The 23,372-nt window shown below is 39.1% G+C and overlaps 1 protein-coding gene across 3 annotated transcripts in view; it reads left to right on the top strand.

The window, feature by feature from the left end:
- The window catches only part of DYRK1A (dual specificity tyrosine phosphorylation regulated kinase 1A), a 69,027-nt gene extending 46,126 nt beyond the window's left edge, over positions 1 to 22,901 (top strand). For all 3 annotated transcript variants that reach the window (XM_079312403.1, XM_079312402.1, XM_079312404.1), the window contains 10 exons: positions 3,841 to 4,046; positions 11,780 to 11,872; positions 12,778 to 12,966; positions 13,628 to 13,775; positions 15,166 to 15,452; positions 16,534 to 16,680; positions 16,995 to 17,135; positions 17,374 to 17,680; positions 18,095 to 18,219; positions 19,380 to 22,901. In XM_079312403.1, the coding sequence (XP_079168529.1) occupies positions 3,841 to 4,046; positions 11,780 to 11,872; positions 12,778 to 12,966; positions 13,628 to 13,775; positions 15,166 to 15,452; positions 16,534 to 16,680; positions 16,995 to 17,135; positions 17,374 to 17,680; positions 18,095 to 18,219; positions 19,380 to 20,003 (2,267 nt within the window). In that variant the 3' untranslated portion in view covers positions 20,004 to 22,901. The remainder of the gene's footprint in view (positions 1 to 3,840; positions 4,047 to 11,779; positions 11,873 to 12,777; positions 12,967 to 13,627; positions 13,776 to 15,165; positions 15,453 to 16,533; positions 16,681 to 16,994; positions 17,136 to 17,373; positions 17,681 to 18,094; positions 18,220 to 19,379) is intronic.
- The last annotated feature ends 471 nt before the right edge of the window (positions 22,902 to 23,372 follow it).

Genomic DNA, 23,372 nt, shown 5'->3' with positions numbered 1-23,372 from the left:
GGACATGAGAAGTAGGAAGATGTATTAAGGAAATGTCACTTTTTTAATGCTCTAATGATTTTTTGTCTGACTTTGCCTCCATTTTTATCTTTCACTGTGGATACACCTCAATAAAACACTTGGACAAAAGAGTCACAAATAGATCTTGAGAAGCAAAGTAGATCTTTGATTAGAGCTGGGTGACAGGAATGCAAAGAAACCTTGGAATTACTGTTGGAATTTTCAGGTGCAGTCCTACCCAACAGAGCAGCTACTCTAACAACTCCTGATGCAGAGAGAAATCTCACTTTGAGCTGCTTTTTATGACACAGAAATATGGAAATGTTGAGGTTGTGGAGACCTTTGGAGGTTGCCCAGTCCTGTGGCCAGTTGGGCTTTGGATTTTTGGAAAAAATCCACTGATTTTTTTCTGGATTGATGATCCACCTGCAGCTCTTCCCCATCATTCAGTGTTTGTGCCTCACTGTAGCTGAAAGGAGAGGGCCAGAGATGTGTTTCACCATCAAAAATACTTTTTTTTTGAGAGGAAATTGAATGTCTAAATGAGTTATGTGGACTGATGTCAAAATGGGAATTGCAGGATCACAAATGGATGAGGTCAGAAATTGAATCTGCATTGATTTTTATAAAAGTCTATGCAAAAATTTACATAAACTTTTCCAATGTTACACCAATTGAAGTTCATTTATAGACTCCTCAATAATCACAATCTCAAATATTTATGCCTGGAATTAATAATTTCTCTGTTGCTTGGAAAAATCATAAAATCACAGAATGGTTTGAGTTGAAAGGGACCTTAAAATCCTCCAGTTCCACCCCCTGCCATGGACAGGGATAATTTCCACTATCTCAGAGCCTCATCCAGCCTGACCTTGGGCACTTCCAGGGATGGGGAGTCCCCAAAAATCCATTAAAGAAAATCCATTTAAAACAGAGCTGCTTTGAATGACAAAAGTATTTTTTGTCCTCACCAAATAAATAAATAAATAAATAAATTTTTGAACTTCTTCCACTATGTTGAGATGATGCTTTAAGAAAGAAACCTTCTCCTTTAAGAAGGAATCCATTTTTACAGTGTGTCTATTTTCAGAGAGTTCTGAGCCTCTTTTGAGTGCAAATACACATCAAGGTGGGTATTTTTATGCCTCCCCTGAACTAACATTAGGTAAGGCCTATTTGTAAGAGAATTCTACCCACTCCAAATCCATAATCTTTTCCCTTAATGTGCTTCATGCTTAGAGATCCTGGCATATGTTTTGGGGTTTTTCCCTTGGTTTTTTTTCCCAAGGTGCTTTCCAAGGTGTGATCACTTGAACTCATAGTGGTTAAAAAGGAAAATTAATGATTGACTGCACTTTGTTCACAGGTATTTCTGTCCTGTGGAGGTGCTGGATGTGCTGTGGGAGCAAGTGCCAGTAGGTTTTAATCCTGCCCTAGTGATCAGCAGATCCCTGATGTTTTTTTGGGTGTCTGGAGCTCTCCAGATGAGCCAAAACCCAATCTCAGAATCACCAGAGGCTTTGTGAGCCTCAGTTAATGGCTGTGCACAAATGTCCCTGTTTCTGGAGAGACTCCTCGACCTAAAACTAAAGGAGGTCAAGATTTCTATTCTAACCAGTCCTTCTTCCCCCCTCCTCCTTTCCTGGCGTGGCACTGAGTGTTTCTAGGAGTGTTCTCTTGGGATGGGAGTGCAGGTGGCAGGAGCAGAGTCTGGGATGTGCCAAGGGCAGGGGTTCCATCAGCCTTGTTTGTGCTGGTGTGAGCAGTCCCAGGGACAGCTGGAAAGAAGAATTAAGGAATTGAGGAATTCCTTCCTGCTCATCCTTGTGCCTGCAGCTCCCAAAGCTCTGACCCAGGTGTTGCTGACGTGGGTGAGGTCAGTCCCATTGCAGAGATGACTCAAGTGCTTTTCCATTTAGGATGGGAGCACAGGGGTGAGTTGGCCAGTTCTCATCCATCTCCTTGTCATCCTCCACATCATCAGACTGCTCAGGCTCTGATCTTGTCCCTTTTTCTGAGATTTGCTGTGGAGCCATTGGTGTTTCTGGTTTAAGAAGGTTTTTGGTGGACACAGTTTGGATTCCTGGTATCACATTTGGGGTGGGACTCTCCTCCTCTCCTCTCAGGGATCTCTTTGTCAGTCACAAACAGCAAATCTCAAAAATACTTTAAACTAAAAAATTGAAATTCATGGAGTTGGGTGCAGGTGGACTTGGGAGGGAAGGGCCTATAAGTATTTGAAAGCTGAAAGTTTGAAGCTGAACCAAAACATCAAATTACAACTGTTGCTTTGTGAGATAATTATACTTTTAACACTCTTCTACTTTTCTTTTTTACTTTATTTTCAATGTGTGTAGTGCATGACTCAGTCTGTCCTCAGGTTTGTTGTGATTTTTGGCATGTCAGAAGATTCTATGAAGTAAATGAGAACCCCCACGGTGCCAGAATTTTTGGGTTAATATATTTGAGCTTTCTGCTTTTTTAGGAACACATGGAAGGGCAGAGTTTTTTAAAATAAAATTTGTTTTTATTAAGTTATGTAATTGGCAGGTATCTCTATTGGAAACCTATGGCCTGGGGTAAGAAAATACAAGATTGAAACCTTTGAAAGTAACTGGCTCTACACTTTAGAATTAGTGGTATTTTTGACTCTCTGATTTAAATATTGTTTTGACTTTTACTTCAGTCACCATGATGTTGCTAAGTGAGATTATGATTTTTTTTCAGGTTAAGCAGAACCTCAGAAATTAAAAGAGCAAAAAGTAGAGATACTGGATGATGTCTGACATATGTTCAGCCATTCTTATAGGAGTGCTCAGTGAATCTTGAAAAGGAAATGTTCATTAAATCCATCAAGTTGTAGAGATGAAAGATTAACTCTGATCCTCAGTTTTTAATGGACATTTTGTAGAAGAGTTAAAAGTAATTTTTCTGTGCAATGTTTACTTAAAATAGTCAATATTTTAATATAATCAGTGTAAAAAGATGTTTGATTTCATCCATGCAGTTTCTCCATGGCCATGGGTGTTGAGTCAATGGTGCAGTATATATTTTAATATTTTAATTTTCTTTTGACAGAGTAATTTTTAAGGAAGGCAAATCTTGTCTGTACTCATCTCCTGTGTTCTACTGCTTGTATTTTCTTGCAAGGTTTGGACTGTAAAGGAAGTGGGGATTTCCCTTTGCTGGTCAGGTGCTTGGCTGTTTAACACCTTCCTTCTAAATTTAATCTTCAGTGATAATTTTGCTTTCAGGTTGCAGCTGCTCTTTGTTTGCTGAGCTTTGTAGGGAGGCATAAACATACAGGACAAGGAATCAGGGTTGGAAGAGTCCCACCATCATCACCCCTAAACCTTCTCCCCAAACAAAGATGAGCTGCTGAGGCTGGACACTGGATTTTCCTGGGAACAGTCAGTCCAGGAAGTTGCTGGGAGCAACCCTGAAAGGCAGAACTTGTGTGTTTTCCTGGCTTTTGCAGAAAATTTGGAATAATCCTTGTGAAATTCTGACTGACTTATGACATCCAGGTGGAGATGTGAGAAAAGGGATGCTCAGGATTAGAGCAGGATGGTTTGGGTTGGAAGGGACATTTCAAGATTGAGTTCTGGTGGTCAGAAGACCAGGTTGCTCCTGGCCTTGGACACTTCCAGGGATCCAGGGGTTGCCACTGGGAATTCCCTGGGAATTCTGTGCCAGGCCCATCCAGCCCTGCAGACAACCTTTCCCTGAGGACAATGCTGGGATCACTCCCTACGCAATCCCCATTGAGATCCAATCAGCTCCACTCCGAACACAGGGCAAGATTCCCAACCCATCTTAACCCTGCCCTTATCTTTGCAGGAGGAGAGACTTCAGCATGCAAACCTTCATCTGTTCGGCTTGCACCATCGTTTTCATTCCATGCTGCTGGCCTTCAGATGGCTGGACAGATGTCCCATTCTCATCAGCAGTACAGTGACCGGCGGCAGCAGAACATCAGCGACCAGCAGGTCTCGGCATTGTCCTACGCGGAGCAGCTGGAGCAGCCCCTCCCCCTGACAAACCAGGTACAGCCCCGCCCCGAGCTGGGACAGGGACACTCCCACTGCCCCAGGCTGCTCCAGCCCCCCTGTCCAACCTGGATCCCTGGGCAGCTCTGGCAGGGCCATCCCAGCCCCTCCCAGGGAGCACTTCCTGCCCAGAATCCATCTAACCCTGCCCTCCTGCAGTTTAAGGTCATTCCCCTGTGTCCTGGCAGTCTGAATCCTTGGGAAACATCCCTCTCTATGCAACCATAAATTACAGGATCAGGGCATTTATTCTTGGAGGGTTTTTTGGGTTTTTTTTAATTATTTAACTCCCAACTCTGTAAGGATGGAGTTATAATAATAATACCTCAATATATTATAACAATAGTAATAATAATGCAACAATATATTAACAGTATATTGTTATGAATAATATATGAACAATGCTTCAGAATATTTTATGTGTATATATATATATCTAGAGATATATACACTATACAGTAGTGTATAGTATATAGTATATACTATATACTATGTACTATATATTATATACTATATACTCTCTCTATATAATACTGTATTTTATATATTACTATATTATATTTTATATATATAATATATATACTTATGTACTATATATACTTATATATACTATATACTATATGTATATAGTATATACAAAGTATATATATATTTATATATATATAGTATATGTAAAATATATACTATGCATTTTGAAATTACATACTAGGACTTCAGAAAAAGTTTTTAAAGTTGTTTCTAAACTTCTGGAATTATATAACTTACAACCATTATACAATTTAAAGGATCAGGGCATTTATTCTTTCAGGTTTTTTTTTTTAAACTAATTAACTCCCAACTCTGTAAGGATGGAGTTAATATGCAACAGTATATTTCAAAATATTTTCATAATATATATATATGTATATATATACACATATACTGTATGTGTATATATACTATAACTTAAAAATTTTTTTGAAATTGTTTCTAAACTTTTGAAATGTATTTATTATGATTTTTCTACTTGTAACATTTTTTTAAATAAGGGGAGAAGAAGATTGGCCAAGTAGAGAACTGTGAAAAGCTCTTTTAAAAATAATAACTATATTTTAAATTTTTGTGCTGCATCTGATTCCTTTATTACTTATCCTAATGGACAGTTTTGCAATGCAGAGTCACTGCTTGGTGTATTTGAAATACAGAAGTTTGCACAAAATATATTTTATTTGAGTAGGTAGAACTTCTGAAAGAGCTCCCTAATTCAGTGTACAGGAGCTGCTGTTGTTCTGGATAAGTGGGAATTCTGTTGGTTTTTAAAAATTCCACAGCCCAGTTGTGGAAACATAAGGGCAGATGGGTTCCAGCAAAGCCTGTAAGTCAGAACTGGACAATGTGGTGCAGAAGGTGAGGAATGTTTCATAAAGAGAATGGAGTGTGTTTGCTGCTCAGGTGGAAAAGTCTCCACAACATGAAGAGATGCTCTGGTGCTGTGGGAAAATGTTTAGAGGGGACCCTATAAAAGTAACTTCTTTGGGTGCCCTAAAATACCCTAATTTGGTGCCCTAAAACTAACAGTTAGGATGCCTTAAAATAACTTCTTTGCATGCTCTAATAATAAATCCTTTGGGTGCCCCAAACAGCCCTTTTGGGTGCCCTAAAACTTCTTTGGGCACCTTAAAAATAACTTGTATCCTAAAATAACCTCTTTGAGTGCCCTAAAACACCCTGTTTGGGTGCCCTAAAAGTATCATTGGGTGCCCAAACACCCCATTTGGGTGCCCTAACATTTTTTTTGATACCTTAAAAGTAACTCAGGTAGCCTAAAAATAACTTTTTTGTGTGTGCCCTGAACCACCCCATTTGTTTTCTCTATAACTTCTTTGGGTAGCCTTCAAGTAACTCATTTAGGTACCCTAAAAATAACTTCTTTGAGTGCCACAAAAACCCTGTTTGGGTGCTATAAAACTTCTTTGGGTACCCTAAAAATAACTCACTTAGGGACCCTAAAAGGAACTAATTTATATACCCTAAAAATCACTTCTTTGGGTGCCCCAAACATCCTGTTTGGGTGCCCTAAAACTTCTTTGGGTGCCCTGAAAGGAGCTCATTTAGGGACCCTAAAAACTCATTTAGCTACCCTAAAAATAACTTCTTTGGGTGCTCTAAAACACCCAGTTTGGGTGCCCTAAAAGTAACTTCTTTGGGTTCCCCAAAACACCCCATTTGGGTGCCCTAAAACTTCTGGGTATCCTAAAAGTTACTCATTTAGGTACCCTAAAAATAGCTTTTGGAGTGCCCTAAAATATTCCATTTGGGTGTCCCAAAAGCAACTTCTTTGGGTGCCTTAAAACTTCTTTGGGTACCCTAAGAGGAACTCATTTAGGGACTCTAAGAGTAAAACTCAGGTGCCCTAAAAATAACTTTTTTGGGTGCCCCAAAATACCCCATTTAGGTGCCCTAACAGTAACTCATTGAGGAACCCTAAAAGTAATTGCTTTGTGTGCACCAAAATCCTCCATTTGGGTGCCCTAAAACTAAACTGTTAGGGTGCTCTAAAATAACCTCCTTGGTTTCCCTAAAAGTAAATTCTTTGGGTACTCTAAAAACTCATTTAGGTACCCTAAAATTACATTTTTGGGTGCCCCCAAGCCCGTGTGCTGCTCGGGAAGTTCCTGTTTGGGGAAATGGGGATTTGATTTTCCCTGGGATTGCAGCCGAGCCTTTCCCGAGCTGCAGCCTCCCTCTGCTGGCAGAGCCACGCTGCTGCTGCTGCCAAAGCTCCTCCCCAAATCCAGCTCCTCCCAAAATCCAGCCTTTCCCAAAATCCAGCTCTTCCCCAAATCCAGCTCTTCCCCAAATCCAGCCTTTCCCAAAATCCAGCTCTTCCCCAAATCCAGCTACTCCCAAAATGCAGCCTCTCCCAAAATCCAGCTCTTCCCAAAATCCAGCCTCTCCCAAAATCCAGCTCTTCCCAAAATCCAGCTCCTCCCAAAATCCAGCTCTTCCCTAAATCCAGCTCTTCCCAAATCCAGCTCTTCCCCAAATCCAGCCTCTCCCAAAATCCAGCTCTTCCCTAAATCCAACTCTTCCCAAATCCAGCTCCTCCCAAAATCCAGCCTTTCCCAAAATCCAGCTCTTCCCCAAATCCAGCTACTCCCAAAATGCAGCCTCTCCCAAAATCCAGCTCTTCCCAAAATGCAGCCTCTCCCAAAATCCAGCTCTTCCCAAAATCCAGCTCCTCCCAAAATCCAGCTCTTCCCTAAATCCAGCTCTTCCCAAATCCAGCTCTTCCCAAAATCCAGCCTCTCCCAAAATTCAGCTCTTCCCAAAATCCAGCTCTTCTCCAAATCCAACTCTTCCCAAATCCAGCTCCTCCCAAAATCCAGCTCTTCCCAAAATACAGCTACTCCCAAATCCAGCTCTTCCCCAAATCCAGCTCTTCCCAAAATGCAGTTCCTCCCAAAATCCAGCCTCTCCCAAAATCAGCTCTTTCCCAAATCCAGCTCTTCCCAAAATCCAGCACCTCCCAAAATCCAGCTCTTCCCAAAATCCAGCACCTCCCAAAATCCAGCTCTTCCCAAAGTTCAGCTCCTCCCAAAATCCAGCTCTTCCCCAAATCCAGCTCCTCCCAAAATCCAGCTCTTCCCAAAATCCAGCTCTTCCCAAAATCCAGCTCTTCCCAAAATACAGCTACTCCCAAATCCAGCTCTTCCCCAAATCCAGCTCTTCCCAAAATCCAGCTCTTCCCAAAATCCAGCACCTCCCAAAATCCAGCTCTTCCCAAAATCCAGCACCTCCCAAAATCCAGCTCTTCCCAAAGTTCAGCTCTTCCCAAAATCCAGCTCTTCCCAAAATCCAGCTCGTCCCAAAATCTAGCTCTTCCCAAAATCCAGCCTCTCCCAAAATCCAGCCTCTCCCAAAATCCAGCTCCTCCCAAAATCCAGCCTCTCCCAAAATCCAGCTCTTCCCAAATCCAGCTCGTCCCAAAATCCAGCTCTTCCCAAAATCCAGCTCCTCCCAAAATCCAGTCTGCAGCAAGTACCTGCTGATGCTCCTGCAGGTTGTTTTTGTGTCTTTGACTCCTTGTTTGAATGGAATTATTTTAATGTCAATTTATTGCTTTTATTCCTGCTTGAATTTGGGGTTGTAGTGCCTTGCAGGGCATATTCTGATATTTAGGGAATTATTCACAGCTGCAGATTAAAGGTTAGGAAACAATAATAACAATTTTTATTACATTTATATGAAATCTAGGTATTTCTATTGCATGTAAGTAGTATAATAATCTCACATAGGTTCCTCTTAAAAGATTATTTACATCATTTTCTCTTGCATTTATTGCTTTCTGGCTGTGGTCCCCAAACCCATCACTGAAGGATCAAAGAATTCTAGGCAGATACTCCATGACCAGCCAGATTGTTTGGTTGTTCACTTATTTATGAGGTTTTAAATTACAGTTAAAAACTTCCAGCTCTGTCTTTTTAATTTTTTTTTTTTCCTTCAGGAGTTATTTTTTAAGGCTTTTATTTCCCAGATAGTTCTGGCAGGATGGGGTCCTGCTCTTGGCTGTGGCTTTAAAGTTGTCACAACTTCAAAGGTTTTTTTTTTTTCTGCTCTGTTTATCTCATGGGTGCTCAGATTGCCTGAAACCCTTTTCATTTAATTACAAAATTACTGGAAAATTGATTTACCTGATAAAGGAGCTGAGGTGAGATTTTGGTAACAAATTCCAGCAGTTCAGCTTCCATTGAACACCTGGAATGGGAAGGTCAGGCTGGCTGTTCATCACCTTTTAATCTCTGTTTATCCAAAATCACTGTGCATAATTCAGGGTTTTACTGACCAGATCTTGACCAGAGGTTTTATTGATCACATCAAGATCATTGCCAAGTTCATGCTGCAGCACCAGTTTAAAAATCTTAATTCAAATATTCCTGATCACCTTTATTGTTAATGATGGTTTAACTTCAGCAGTCTCTGTCATCAGTGTGGCCATGAAGGTCAATTAAATAATTACACAAGGAATTCTTGCTAGAAGTTGCCCTGACACTGTGAAATTTTCATTATTTATTCTGTTTGTGAAGTGGAATGTGTGCTATACACAAGCTGAATTTATAATTTTTTTTCTTCCTTGTTTTAATGAGTGTAGATGGTGGTAGATCTTTCTTTTTTAAAAAAGGCTGAATTAAAACATCCCATAAACAGCTTAGTGTTCTCCATAATCAAAAATAATTTGAAAAACAACAATGCCATCTGTTTAGACAAAAAAGAAAATATCCATAAAGAGAGAAATTTATTGTGTGTTCTGTCCCCAAAGGCTGAGAAATCAAACAGCACACCTGAATTAAATGTCACAGTTCCCATAAAATAAAAAAAATAAAATGTGCTTTGTCACCATTGTGTTGAGGACACATAAACGGGGCCTTTTTGTGGCTATTTCCTTATTATTTAATTACAATTTATAATTGTAATTTAAAGAGTTTCTTATCTCTCAGACCTGAGATGCAGCATCTCTTTGATTTGTGTCCTGGTTTTAGGGAGTTGTGAGATTGCAGTGTTGCTGTCTGGCCACCAGATAGAGACTGGAGCTTGTGAAATGGGAACTTTTCCTTTTCCTTTTCCTTTTCCTTTTCCTTTTCCTTTTCCTTTTCCTTTTCCTTTTCCTTTTCCTTTTCCTTTTCCTTTTCCTTTTCCTTTTCCTTTTCCTTTTCCTTTTCCTTTTCCTTTTCCTTTTCCTTTCCTCCCTTCCTTTTTTTCTCTTCTTTTCTTTTCCCTTTTTTTGAGTGTCTAAGCATTCCTTGAATCCAATACAGAAATCAGAATAACTCCAATAATAAACAATCAGAATAACCCTAACAATAAAGAATTGGAGAGTTTTGTATAAATTTGATAATAACTTTGTACCATGGTCTTGCATTATCAGGAAAAAAGAATCTCTCTTGGAAAAAGAAGGGACTATTACAAATTTCACAATATAAAAGTTTCAGGAAAAAAAATCAAACTTTATGAGCCCAAGGGAGCAAAATAGAACCTGTGGAGAAGTTCATACTGATTCAAGAGTGTGCTCAGAAATGTGTGACTGTCAAAATGCCCCTTTTAAATAAGGGACTGGCTGCAGTAGCCTGCAGAATTTAAATTATTTGCAGTTTTTGCATGTGATAGATCATATTTTTTTTTCACCAGGCTATTTTAGATTGGAAATTAAATCTTTATTTTTGAAGTAAGCAATGAAATTTGACTTATAAATTAGAAAATAATAATGAAGACTTGTCATACAAACTCCCTTTCCAAATTAGAGCAGGTTTTTTTTGTGGAAATATTTAGTCTGATCTGTGAAATTCTGAGATATTCCCCTCAAAATCAAGTCCCTGTGCTGGACAGAGACTCTGCCAACATTCCTGATATTCCTCTGCCACAACCAGCAAAATCCACCCACATTCCCATATTCCAATACCTTCTTCCAGTCAGAATTAAGGAATTGGAAGGAAATATTTGAATTTGAAGATGCTTTAACAATGGCAGCTGCATCAGGACTTGCTGCTACTCCGTGGGAGAGAACCAAAAAATCCCTTTTAGGTGGGGTTTGTGTCATGGGCTACATTTGTTTGCCAGATGAAAGGAAAAACCAAAAATGTTTTGTAATAGTTTGTTTGAGAAACTTTCAAACAGTTTCCTGATGTTTACAAAGTGCTTGTACTTGTAATAAAATAGAATTAATGTCTTTTCTCCTGCCCACACAGGAGGAGAATGAGAGTTTGGCTTCCTAGGGTGGTCCCTCCAGTACCTCAGTGCAGGTCCAGCTTCAGAAGCACAAACTCTCTATAATTTCTTTTTTGGGTCACTTTGATGTGATGCTTTTTATTTTGTCATTGAGGGAAAAAAATTATTTGTACAGCAACCATTATAAGTATTAAATTAGACTTGAGAATGGCAAACTCTCTTCAGTCACAGAAGGTGATTTCTGCTTTTTCAAGTTCATATCACAGAATTCCAGGATCATTGAGGTTCATCTCCAAGATGAATCCCAGCTGTGCCCAGATGTGCCCAATGCCCACCTTGTCCCCACCCCAGAGCACTGAGTGCCACCTCCACTTAATAACTCATTTATTAGTTCAATAATACTGATGAAAAATATAAATGGAACAAACTTTTCTCCAATGGATTTGTTTAAACTCACCCTGAGGTTTTCTGTCCTGCTCCTGGAGGGGAACGTTGGACTCTGGCTGGGTGGGACAGAATTCCCAGAGCTCTTTGGAGATGGTTTGTCTCTTGGTAATTCTAGATTTTGTTCTTTTTTGGAATTTAATGCACTTGAATGTGGTGAACTGGTCCAGTTCTCCAGCAGTTCCTGTGAACTTCCTTTGAAAAGAAAAAAGAATTTCCTTTGCAGCTGTACCTTAAATATGGAGCCAGTTCATGTGCCTGTGCTGAGGGGGAGCAGTGATGGAGGAGAGTCTTTGTTGTCAGAGGAGGTTTGGATTAAACCTGTTGGGTGTAGTTGGAGGAGAGATAGGAATCTTGGAATTTAATCCTTTTTGAAAAATTCTTAATATATTAACCCTTATTGATACATCCAAAAGTAACTATACTGGTTGTGTTTTTTTTTAAATTTTTTTTTAATTGTCAGTTAAAAAATAAAATGTTGCATTTAAATAGCTGATTTCTGTGAGGAATTTCACAATTTGATGTAGCAACTATCCCATTAAATTCCTGTTTTTATTCTAATTTCTGCCATATTCTCATTCCAGAGGCGGATGCCCCAAACTTTTCGTGACCCAGCCACTGCTCCATTGAGGAAACTCTCTGTGGATTTGATCAAAACATACAAGCATATTAATGAGGTAATGCCTTTAATGTGCCCTGATGTTTGTTACAATACATGGATTCAATGGATTTTCTACAAATAATCTCAAGACATCCAAAAAATGGAGTTTTCTCTCTCTTGTTAACATCTTGTTTGAGGTGATGGCTGTCATGGTCCTGCTTTCTGTCCAGCACACAGGAAATCTTTTATCTTGGGATTTATTTTCTTTTGTTTTATAAACAAGTGTTGAGCTGGCAGGACAAGGAGACACGAGTGGCACAAGCACACTTTGAGCTCAGGAAAACTTTATTAATGTTTCTAAGAGCTTTTAAGGAAAATGCTGAAGTGTTTTCCCTAAATGATTGAATTAAATATTACTGACAGATGGAAAATATGAAGTTGTTCAGGTTAATACAGGAAAGCATCACTTAGTTTCAAACTTTAACAATTAAAGGGTATGTGAAGGGATTTTTATGGTGATTAATGACTTCCCTGGAATTCTTTCCAAGCCTTGTGGGAAGATCAATTGATAATTGTTGTTTCCAGGCTTGTTAGCATTTTGAGTTTGACTGTGTACACAGTGTGCTGGGATGCTTCTGTTCCTTTGGTACCTGTGAACTCCAGAGATCAATGTTACTACATTTATCAGTGTTATTATTTATTAGTGTTAGTACATTGATCAGAGTTACTATTTATTAGAGTTAGTACATTTGTCAGTGTTATTACCATTATTTATTAGTGTTAATGCATTTCTTTAGCTCTGCTTTCCCAGTTCTTCAATTATTCAAGACTTTCCTTTGAAATAATGACCTGACTTCAAACACAGCAATAAAAGGAGAGAATTGTTAGTTTTCCACAGAATGCTGAATAAAAGTTGATTTTCCTTTTTCTTGAGCTGCTTTTTTGAGCAGGGCTCTTAAAGAAGCTCCTTTCCCTCTCCAGGTTTACTATGCAAAAAAAAAACGGCGGCATCAGCAGGGCCAGGGAGATGATTCCAGTCACAAAAAGGAGAGGAAAGTTTACAATGATGGTTATGATGATGACAACTATGACTACATTGTGAAAAATGGGGAGAAGTGGATGGACCGCTATGAAATCGACTCTTTAATAGGCAAAGGGTCCTTTGGGCAGGTAATGGCTCCTTCTGAATCTCTATCTTTTCTGGGGATCACAGTTATATTTAATTTAAAGTGCTGTTGCTGCTTCATTTTGAAGTTAGAACACTTTTTTTCTCAGTCCTGTCATCCTGAGTGCCTGTTCAGACACTCATATTTTGTGCTATTTCATGTTACTACAGCAAACATTTAATTAGATTCAGTGTGTGTTGCATTTTGCAATGAGAAATCCTCCACCTTTTGCCATCTGTTGACATTTTTAACTTAAGTTTGCTTTTGGTTTGAGTTTAGGTTTTTAGTTTGAGTTAGGTTTTTAAGTTGAATTGGGTTTTAAAATTAAAACAATACTTAGTGCTGGATCTTACCTCTTATAAATGTCATTAGCAGCATTTGTTTTGACTGATTGCAGCTTTAGCCAAGGCTGGAAGGAGGATGCAGCTTTTATTTTGTAGTTTTTTTAGTTTTTCTCAGATTTACCACTTTTTTTACAGTGTTGGTTTAAATAATTTTATTTGCATATAAAGTGGCATCACTGCAACAATCATCACCAAATCAGTTGTAGCTTTATTGTTGTATCATAAGAAGAATTAAAAACTTGGAATTGAGAAAGGTGAAAAAGAGAGTTTGGGTGGGTTTTGAGAACTGGATTTTCCTGATGGATTTGGCTTCTCTTGCAGGTTGTGAAGGCTTATGACCGAGTGGAGCAGGAGTGGGTGGCCATCAAAATCATCAAAAACAAGAAGGCTTTCCTAAACCAGGCCCAGATTGAAGTGAGACTGCTTGAGCTGATGAACAAACATGACACTGAGATGAAGTACTACATAGGTATTGAATTCATTACTCCTCATTTTGATTTGATGATGAATGGTTTAGATCTTACTGTAGAGCTTAGGCTGCTTTCAGCTGATTTTCAAACCTATTTTGGAATATTTGTGATGGTATTTGGTGGTTCCTGTCAAGCTGGCAGGAGTTGGAATCAAGTGTAGGAAGCCCAGCAGGACCTGAAATTGTGGGAGGAGAATTCCAAAGGTGAGAGAACAGGAATTTGGAGAAGGATGTGTGGCAGGAAATGGCATCAGGGTGGGATCAAAATGTACCATCTCAGGTGAGTTATAAATAAAGTCCACAGAAGGAACTGGATAATGGAGAAAACAAATCCATGGACACAAAGCTGACCAAAAATCCACCTTAATTAAAAATCTGAATTCTCTTGGTGCTCATATTCAAGATTTTATTATGCCAGAAAGGAGAGTTGCTTTTTCTCTGAAATGTTTTTCCTATTTCAATTTTCTTGTGGCAACCTAAAGGTTTGACAATGGCAAACCCTGTTGGCCTCTGAACAGAGGAATGTGATGAATATTTCACTTATTTAATGAAAAACAAAGGCTTGGATTGGTTCCTTTCATAAACTGAGATTGTGCCTCAAGGAAATGAATACAATTCATTGGGGATATTGACCAACTTTATTAATTGAAGTTGCAGCAATTGAATCAGTTTTATTAATTGAAGTTATCAGCTTATAAATTCCAGTGATGTCATTGTGTATTTTAAATTATTCTCACGATTAAATATTTCTTCTGTAAATGTAAGGGAGTGATAATTTCCTTTGATAATATATCCCTTCACAAGTTTTTGGTTAATTCAGTTTTACTGAGGTGCACCTGAGGATGTGAAAATGTCCTCTTGCCCTCCAGACATGCAGAAATATTTTGTAAATAACTCAGAACCAGGAAAAACCCCAATGCTCTTATTTTACTTAGCACTCAGTTTCCTACATATTGATTGAAATATTTTAAAGATTTCACTGGATTTTCCAATTTTACTGAGGTGCACCTGAGGATGAGAAAATGTCCTTTTGCCCTCTGAGCACAGCAGAAATATTTTGTAAATAACACAAAATCAGGAAAAAACACGATGCTTCAATGCTCAGTTTCGCACACATTGATTAAAGTATTTTAAAGATTCCACAAGATTTTCCACTTTTACTGAGGTGCACCTGAGGATTTGAAAATGTCCTCTTGCCCTCCAACCATGGCAGAAATATTTTGTAAATACCACAGAACCAGGATAGAAAAGCCACGCTGTTGCTTTATTGACGATCTGTTGCTTTATTGATGATCTGTTGCTTTATTGACTCCTCCCTCCTTGCTGTGCTGCAATGACCTCACAAATCACAGCCTGCATTAATGATATTTAACTTTTTCCCCCCCCTCAGTGCATTTGAAACGTCACTTCATGTTCAGGAACCACCTGTGCTTGGTGTTTGAGATGCTCTCCTACAACCTGTACGACCTGCTGAGGAACACCAACTTCCGCGGCGTCTCCCTCAACCTGACGCGCAAGTTCGCGCAGCAGATGTGCACGGCCCTGCTCTTCCTGGCCACCCCCGAGCTCAGCATCATTCACTGTGACCTAAAACCAGAGAACATCCTGCTCTGCAACCCCAAAAGGAGCGCCATCAAGATTGTGGATTTTGGCAGTTCTTGTCAATTGGGGCAGAGGGTGAGTTTTGGGGGGAGGGAAATGAGGGAAAATTCTCTCGGCGCTGTTGAAAAGTTCAGGATTTTTAAGTTAGGATATTCACCTAGCTCACTGAACTTCATTCATGATGGTTTTAAACAGTAACTCAGTTTTTAATAAAGATCCACACTCCACAAGAGCTTTAAATATAAATGTCAGAATCTCAGAATTGTCAGGGTTGGAAAAGATCTTAAGTCTAACCATGAACCAACAGCACCACATTGACCACTAAGGCAAGTCCCAAAGTGTCACATCCACATCTTAATTTGAACAATTTGACAATCCACCACTTCCTTTAGATAAAAATGCACCATGTGATAAATTTTCCATGTTTTTGAGCCAAGTCAGTGGAGAATGTATCAGCACTTGATTGTAGAAACCTGCAGTGCTAATAAATAGAACAAAAAATTAAGATAAATAAATTAAAAAATATTATTATTGTCTCATTCCATGCATATTCTTCTTTCCATGAGTGTTCCTTTAGCATGTCCCCTGTTTATGATTAAAGACACTGCAGATTGGATCTTTAGGAAGAAAATTCAGGAATTCATGGACCAACTTCACAAAAGTGCCCCAATTGTCTCTTGAGGAGTTGGCACTGGCCAGTAGCACCCCTTTGCTTTTTCCCAGAATAAATTTAGGAAGAGTGGATTAGAATATGGAATACTGTATTGAGAGCAGCAATGAGACAGAGATTTAGATTAATAAAAGAACTTTCTGCTTTAAACTAGAAAGAAGGACTGAAGGAAGACACCAGGAGGTGAAATGAGACATCTGAATTATTTATCCAAATCCATATTTATCAATAATAAGATAATTTTGAAATGTTAAGAATCACAATTTCAAAAACATGACTCAATCTGAACTTCCAGCATTTTTGTTATGAGCATAATATTTTCCTAAAAAATAACAAATAAATGAACATACAGATTTCATTACCCCTGATACCTCATCTTTCCCTTCACCACATTGAGATTTCATAGCAGTTGTGTTCTGTCACTTGGAATTTTCATTCCCTTGGGATGCTGTGTGTGATTGTGACTTTGAGGTGCTTTTATTGCAGATATACCAATATATCCAGAGCCGTTTCTATCGATCACCAGAGGTGCTACTGGGAATGCCTTATGACCTTGCAATTGATATGTGGTCCCTTGGGTGTATTTTAGTTGAGATGCACACTGGAGAGCCTCTCTTTAGTGGGGCAAATGAGGTAAGTTTTATCCCAGGAACTGGTTTTTTTTGTTGTGAATTCCCATTGTGATTTTCATCTGTTTAATTGGAATGTATAGATTAGGGAAGTCTGGTAATTCTGAAAGGATTAAACATCAATAACAGGATTTTTGTCAGGATATAAAATTACCTGCTCATAATTTTTTGTGTCTCCCTCTTACTCCTTAATTTGTTTTGTCCATATTAAATTTTTCTTAAATTAATTCACTTAGAGCTTGTGTGAATAGCTGACATTTGTGCCACAGTTGGACTGGCTGTCACTTGTCCTTCACAAACCCATTTTATTTGGGACAGGTGGATCAGATGAATAAAATAGTGGAAGTTTTGGGGATTCCACCAACCCACATCCTCGACCAAGCACCCAAAGCAAGAAAGTTCTTTGAGAAGTTGCCAGATAGCACTTGGAACTTGAAGAAGACCAAAGATGGAAAAAGGGTAAGTAAAACAATTAGGATAATAATATGCATATAAAAAAATGATGAGTTGTTACTTTGTTTTGGTTTCTTATTGAAATTGCAGCTTTGTTGTTTATTTCATTCTGTCTTGTCAATTAAACAACATTAAATAGTTTCCTGATTTGGTTTGGAATATCAAACATTCTTTTGCTGTGGAATGTGTGCAGACACCCCCAAGGTTTCACCCACTGATTCCAAACCATTCCTCCCTCCCACAGGAATACAAACCTCCGGGAACTCGCAAACTCCACAATATCCTGGGAGTTGAGACAGGAGGGCCGGGTGGGCGCCGTGCTGGGGAGTCAGGTCATACTGTAGCTGACTACTTGAAGTTCAAAGACCTCATCTTAAGGATGCTTGACTATGACCCCAAGACACGAATCCAGCCCTACTACGCCCTGCAGCACAGTTTCTTCAAGAAAACGGCGGACGAAGGTACCAACACGAGTAACAGCGTGTCCACGAGTCCTGCCATGGAGCAGTCACAGTCTTCAGGAACCACCTCTAGTACATCTTCTAGCTCAGGTGGGTGATAAAATTCTGCTTCCTGATGTTGGGCACTGAACAGGCTCCCCAGGGAATGGGCACAGCTCCAGGTGTGTTTGGACAGCGCTGTCAGGGATGCCCAGGGTGGGATTTGTTGAGGTGAAGTTGGACTGGATGATCCTTGTGGAATATTTCATGGTTCTGTGAAACGTTAATTTTTTTTCCATACTGTCAAAAAATATCAGTCATGATCACTAAACAATTATTTTAATCAGCTGGAACAGGTAAACAAAAAACCCCCCAAAAACCCAAGTAGATGAGCAAAAATGTGAGTGATTAACATCGATCTTAACACTTTTCCCTTGAAAAACCTCATAAATCTTTATGCTGCCATAGTTCCCTAGCTGTAAATTGTGTATCCCTTCAATCACTGGGCACGTTGGGGTTTTGCAGGTGGATCTTCTGGCACGAGCAACAGCGGAAGGGCGCGGTCGGACCCCACGCACCAGCATCGACACAGCGGCGGGCACTTCACTGCTGCTGTTCAGGCTATGGACTGTGAGACACACAGCCCACAGGTGAGGCACAGCACATAAAGCTGGGAATTCTCCCCTGTGTGGGCACTTAATTGGTTTGTAGGTAGATCTTGCTCTTTTAGTAGCCTTTAATCAGCTGTGTTGTTCCAGAGGTTCCTCTAATGCTGTTGGCACCTTTCAAGGTATGAGCTACAATATTTTAATTTCATTTGCTTTGCTTATTGTCTCTGGGCTCCTCAGTCAGAAGTCAGGGCTTAATTTTTCTAAGTGTTACACAAATGCTGTTATTTTTACTGAAATGTAAAGCTGCTCCTGTAATTTTGACAGCAAAGTCACTTATCAGACCTCCTGTAACCATTTGAAAATAACATCCAGGATGTGCATTCATTTTTCTTAAGGTATATATAGAAAAGTATTGGAAATTATTCTTAAATACATGCCTGCATTTCTAGAATAATTGTGCAACTGCAAGGCTTGGTTAAAATTTAAAAAATTGGCATAAATACAAACAACCTAATCTCTCATATATTGTTCAAGATTGAGAAGTATTGGGAATTATTCTTACATATGTACCTGCATTTCTAGGATAATTGTGCAACTGCAAGGCTTGGTTAAAATTTAAAAAATTGGCATAAATACAAACAACCTAATCTCTCATATATTGTTCAAGATTGAGAAGTATTGGGAATTATTCTTACATATGTACCTGCATTTCTAGGATAATTGTGCAACTGCAAGGCTTGGTTAAAGTTTTAAAAAATTGGCATAAATACAAGTAACCAAATCATATATTGTTCAAAATAGAGAAGTATTGGAAATTATTCTTAAGTGCATACCTGCATTTTTAGAATAACTGTGCAACTGCAAGGCTTGATTAACAATTCAAAAAACAGGCATAAATACGATTAACTTAATCTCTCACATTTTGTTGTTTAAGACAGTGAAGTATTGAAAACTATTCTTACATACATGCCTGCATTTCTAGAGAAATTGTGCAACTTCAAGCTCTGGTTAAAGTTTTAAACATTGGCATAAATACGAATAACCCAATCCCTTGTTTGGTGTTCAAGAGGCAGCTGGATGTGCCACTCAGTTGTCAGGGGTCAGGGGTGGGATGGTCTTGGAGGTGTTTTCCAGCCTGTTTGATGCTGTGTTTGGGTGAAATGCCTCTGAGCCTCCCCATTCTGCTGTGCACTGCGCAGGTTCGACAGCAGTTTCCTCCTCCCATCGGATGGAGCGCCACCGAAGCTCCCAGCCAGGTCACCGTGGAGAACCACCCTGTGCAGGAAACCACCTTCCACGTCAACCCTCAGCAACAAAACCCATTACACCATCACCACGGCAACAGCTCCCACCACCACCACCATCACCACCACCACCACCACCACCATGGACAGCAAGCCTTGGGCAGCCGGACCAGGCCGAGAGTCTACAATTCTCCAACAAACAGCTCCTCCACCCAGGATTCTATGGAGGTGGGCCACAGTCACCACTCCATGACATCCCTGTCTTCCTCAACTACTTCTTCCTCTACATCTTCCTCCTCTACTGGTAACCAAGGCAATCAGGCCTATCAGAACCGCCCAGTGGCTGCTAACACCTTGGACTTTGGACAGAACGGAGCTATGGACATGAATTTAACAGTCTACTCTAATCCGCGCCAAGAAACTGGCATAGCTGGACATCCCACGTACCAGTTTTCTGCTAATACAGGTCCTGCTCATTACATGACTGAAGGACACCTTGCCATGAGGCAAGGCATTGATAGAGAAGAGTCTCCCATGACAGGAGTTTGTGTTCAGCAAAGTCCTGTGGCTAGCTCGTGACTAAACTGAAACTAAGTTTGTTTCTTGTGTGTTTTTATAGAAGTGGTGTTTTTCCAAAAAAAAAACAAAAAACAAAGTGCAAAGCTGCTTGAATCAGAAGGAGATAAACTCACTGAACCGCTACAGGAGGGCAAAGTTGACTATTTTTTTAAACTTGAAAAGATTGCAAAGGGACAATGAAGTTTGGTTTTTTTTTTGGTTTTTTTGCTGGGGGGAGGTTTTTTTGGTTGTTTTTTTTTTTTTATTATTTTTTAAGAGCCATGTCTGGACCCACCTTAACGAATAGCTTAGTGGTGTTCACCTTTTGCTTTCCCCCATTTTAACTTGCCACAACCTAGTCATAGTTTGGTTTATTTGGGAAGGGGTTTTGATTTTTTTATTTTTAATTTTAATTTTTTTTTTTTTTTTGCTCTCATTCGACAGGGGTTATTGTTCAAATGTTAGTCATAGATGCAAACTAGTTTCTTTTTAAAGGCATTGCACATGATTTCTAAAAAAAGGCCCTTTGAAGTTTTGTGGGTGGGAGGGGGAGTGAGTAATATATATATTTTTTTTAGTTCCCCAAAACAACCATGGGCACAGAAATGCAGTACTGTAAGAAAGAGGGACCTTCAGATTACACAAATATATTATTCTCCAGCTGTAAAAAGGGACGGTTGTGACGGAGTTTGTGAGGCACACTGAGCATGCGAAGTGGCGGTGAGCAGAACTCTCCTTTTCTGAATCTACTGAGGATCAAAGCAGCAATTGTGATGGGAATCCTGTGGGTGCCACCTTTTGGAGCCCACGGGCAGTTAGGATGGAAATCTGACTGGTTTCATAACTGAGGTGCACTGAGAAGCAATCAACGGGTCGGTCCTGGCCAGTCCTGGGGAGGTCTAAGTGGTGGTCTTTGGGATAACCTTTGGCCTTATGGATTTGGACTCTTAAGTTAGAAGAGCCTACCATTTCAGATGCAATCACTTTTGGACATGCTTTTGCAGACAGTCCTTAATGCTGAAAACACAGAGAATGGGTAATTCAAGAGGCCTTTCTTTTAAAATAGACTTTTGTGACCCACTTATTGTAAGGTATTGCAAGGTCACTTTGCGTGTGTCATAAAGTTGACTTTCCTTATTGGTTGAAGGTCACAGGAGTAGTGGTTTGCGTTTGATGGAAATAGCTACAACTGTGTCCCTTCCTGCTTTTTACTTTTTTTCTTTTGCTTTTTTTCTCGGCACGTGGTTTTCTCCACCATTACTTCTGCACAAAGACGTCTTCTGTTCATCCTGAACATTTTTAAAAAGAAAAAAAAAAAAAAAAAATGCAGAATTTTATGTGACTGCTTTTTTGCCTCACAATTATGCTGTGAATTTTACAAAAATTTATTTTCTTTTTTGATAATTTATTGTACCAAAGCTGTTTTTATAGCACATAGATGTCTGTAACCAATAATGTAGCAGTTCTGCACTTTGACACAAGGTGTAACTAGACCATTTTTAAATGTCAGTTGAAAAATTATGGCTGTACTATTGCTTAAACAAAACTGGAACTGTTGTTGAATTCATAGCCAATACATTTACAGCAATCTGTGTACTGAAGATAATAGATTGACATCTACTTGGAGACTATAACATCTGTTACATTATCAATGTGTTCAGGCTTCTGAAAGTTAAAAGGGACACTAGATCCAGAAGCTATGAAACCAGCAGTTGATTCTTGTATTCCTTATTAACATAATTGTAAACTTGAAGGCAAAGACCTTGATTGCATGAACAGGTCCAAAAAAAAAAAAAATAATAGGCTGAGTAAAGCAAAACCCTCATGGGAGACCTGAGGTTAGCAGGCTGTATTTAACAGGTGCCTAATTTTTGGGTAATGCTGCCTTAATATAACACAGTCAGCTTGGCAGTTGCAAAATTTACAGGCCCATCCAAGAGATTTTTTTTTCCCTTTTTTTTTTTTTTTTTTTTTTAATCTTTGTGGGGAAAGGAAGAACATAAAAAGCTGCATAAAAAAACCCAAACCTCGGTGAAAGAATGAAGGTGAGTTCCTTGATTGCCCATCCCAGGTGAACAGTGTTGCCCATCCTCTCTTACAGAAGCAGTGATCTACCTCTGCCAGTAAGCCCTTGGAAAAGTTCATTTTTAGCAGCAAATGATCAATTCCATGTGGCCATTTTTGAGTCAAAAAGGTGGAATTTTTTTATACTCACAGTGGCAACACAGCAGTTGACTACTGTGTAAATGGGAACAAATCCTTGGGATTAGCAGTTTTGTTGTAAATCATGATTTTCTTAATGAAATAATTCTTTTTCTATTGACACATCAGCCCTGTGGATGAAAGCAGACTATTTTTTTCCCCTTCAGGTTTTTTCGTTTTGTTTTTTGTTTTTGTTTTCTTTCAAATTTCAGTAATTCAGAAAAGTTTACAGGATTTGGAAGGCTGCCACCTTAGAAAAGGATGCTGAGCTTAGCAATATTAAAAAAAAAAAAATTCAAAAGGAATCCAGTTCTTACTGCTGTCTAGGAATATAAGAGTAACATGGAATCTGGGTAACACCACAGCACCAAAAAAAAAAAAACAAACCCAACAAAACAAACCCACCAAACCTAAAGCAGTTCAAAGAAATCACCTCTACATCAAGAAGAAAAAAAAAAAAAAATCATAAAATCCAGTGCTTCTGCATACTGTGTTATGTTACAGTCCAGTTTTGTGTGCTTTACTACACAGTTTGGTTACAGGACTTCTGTGCATTGTAAACATAAACAGCATGGAAAAGGTTAAATACCTGTGTTCAGATTGTAAGATCTAGTCCGGACTTGCTGTGTATATTGTAACGTTAAATGAAAAGACAAGCCCTTTGTATTATAGTCATGCAGTCTTATGTATGATAAACAGTTGAATAATTTGTCCTCAGACTCTTTACTGTGCTTTTTAAAAAGGAAAAAAAAAGGAAGAAAAAAAAAAAAAAAGAGTAATTTAAGAAAAGAAAAAAAAAAAATAATGTAAACGTAGTAAGTCTTCCTATGCAATTAACCTACTCCAAGCCATGGTATGGTAGGTATAATTATACTATAATATGTAAATATCAGCTACATTGAAACAGACTTAAAAATATGAAAGTAAAAGTTGGAGGAGTAACAGCTAATTTGGAGTTTTTAATTGAAAACCAGCGAGGTCTGCAAATCACTGGTGTGTGAACAACAGCTCTGCTTGATTCTCATGGACTGTGCTTGTAGTTTGAGTTCTTTAATGCTCATCTCTTAGTCTGAGTGTTCTCCTGTGCTCTGCAGCTTCCTCCCCATCCCAGGTCAGCTGCTTTTGAGGCCATGCAATGGGATTTGGGGACTGGCCTGTTATTATCCCAGAGCCCAGCCCAGTTCCTCC

The sequence above is a fragment of the Erithacus rubecula genome (genome assembly GCF_903797595.1).
Source record: "Erithacus rubecula genome assembly, chromosome: 1".
Lineage (NCBI taxonomy): Eukaryota > Metazoa > Chordata > Aves > Passeriformes > Muscicapidae > Erithacus > Erithacus rubecula.
Note: the sequence above shows the minus strand (reverse complement) of the source record. Positions and strands in the feature narration are given on the sequence as shown.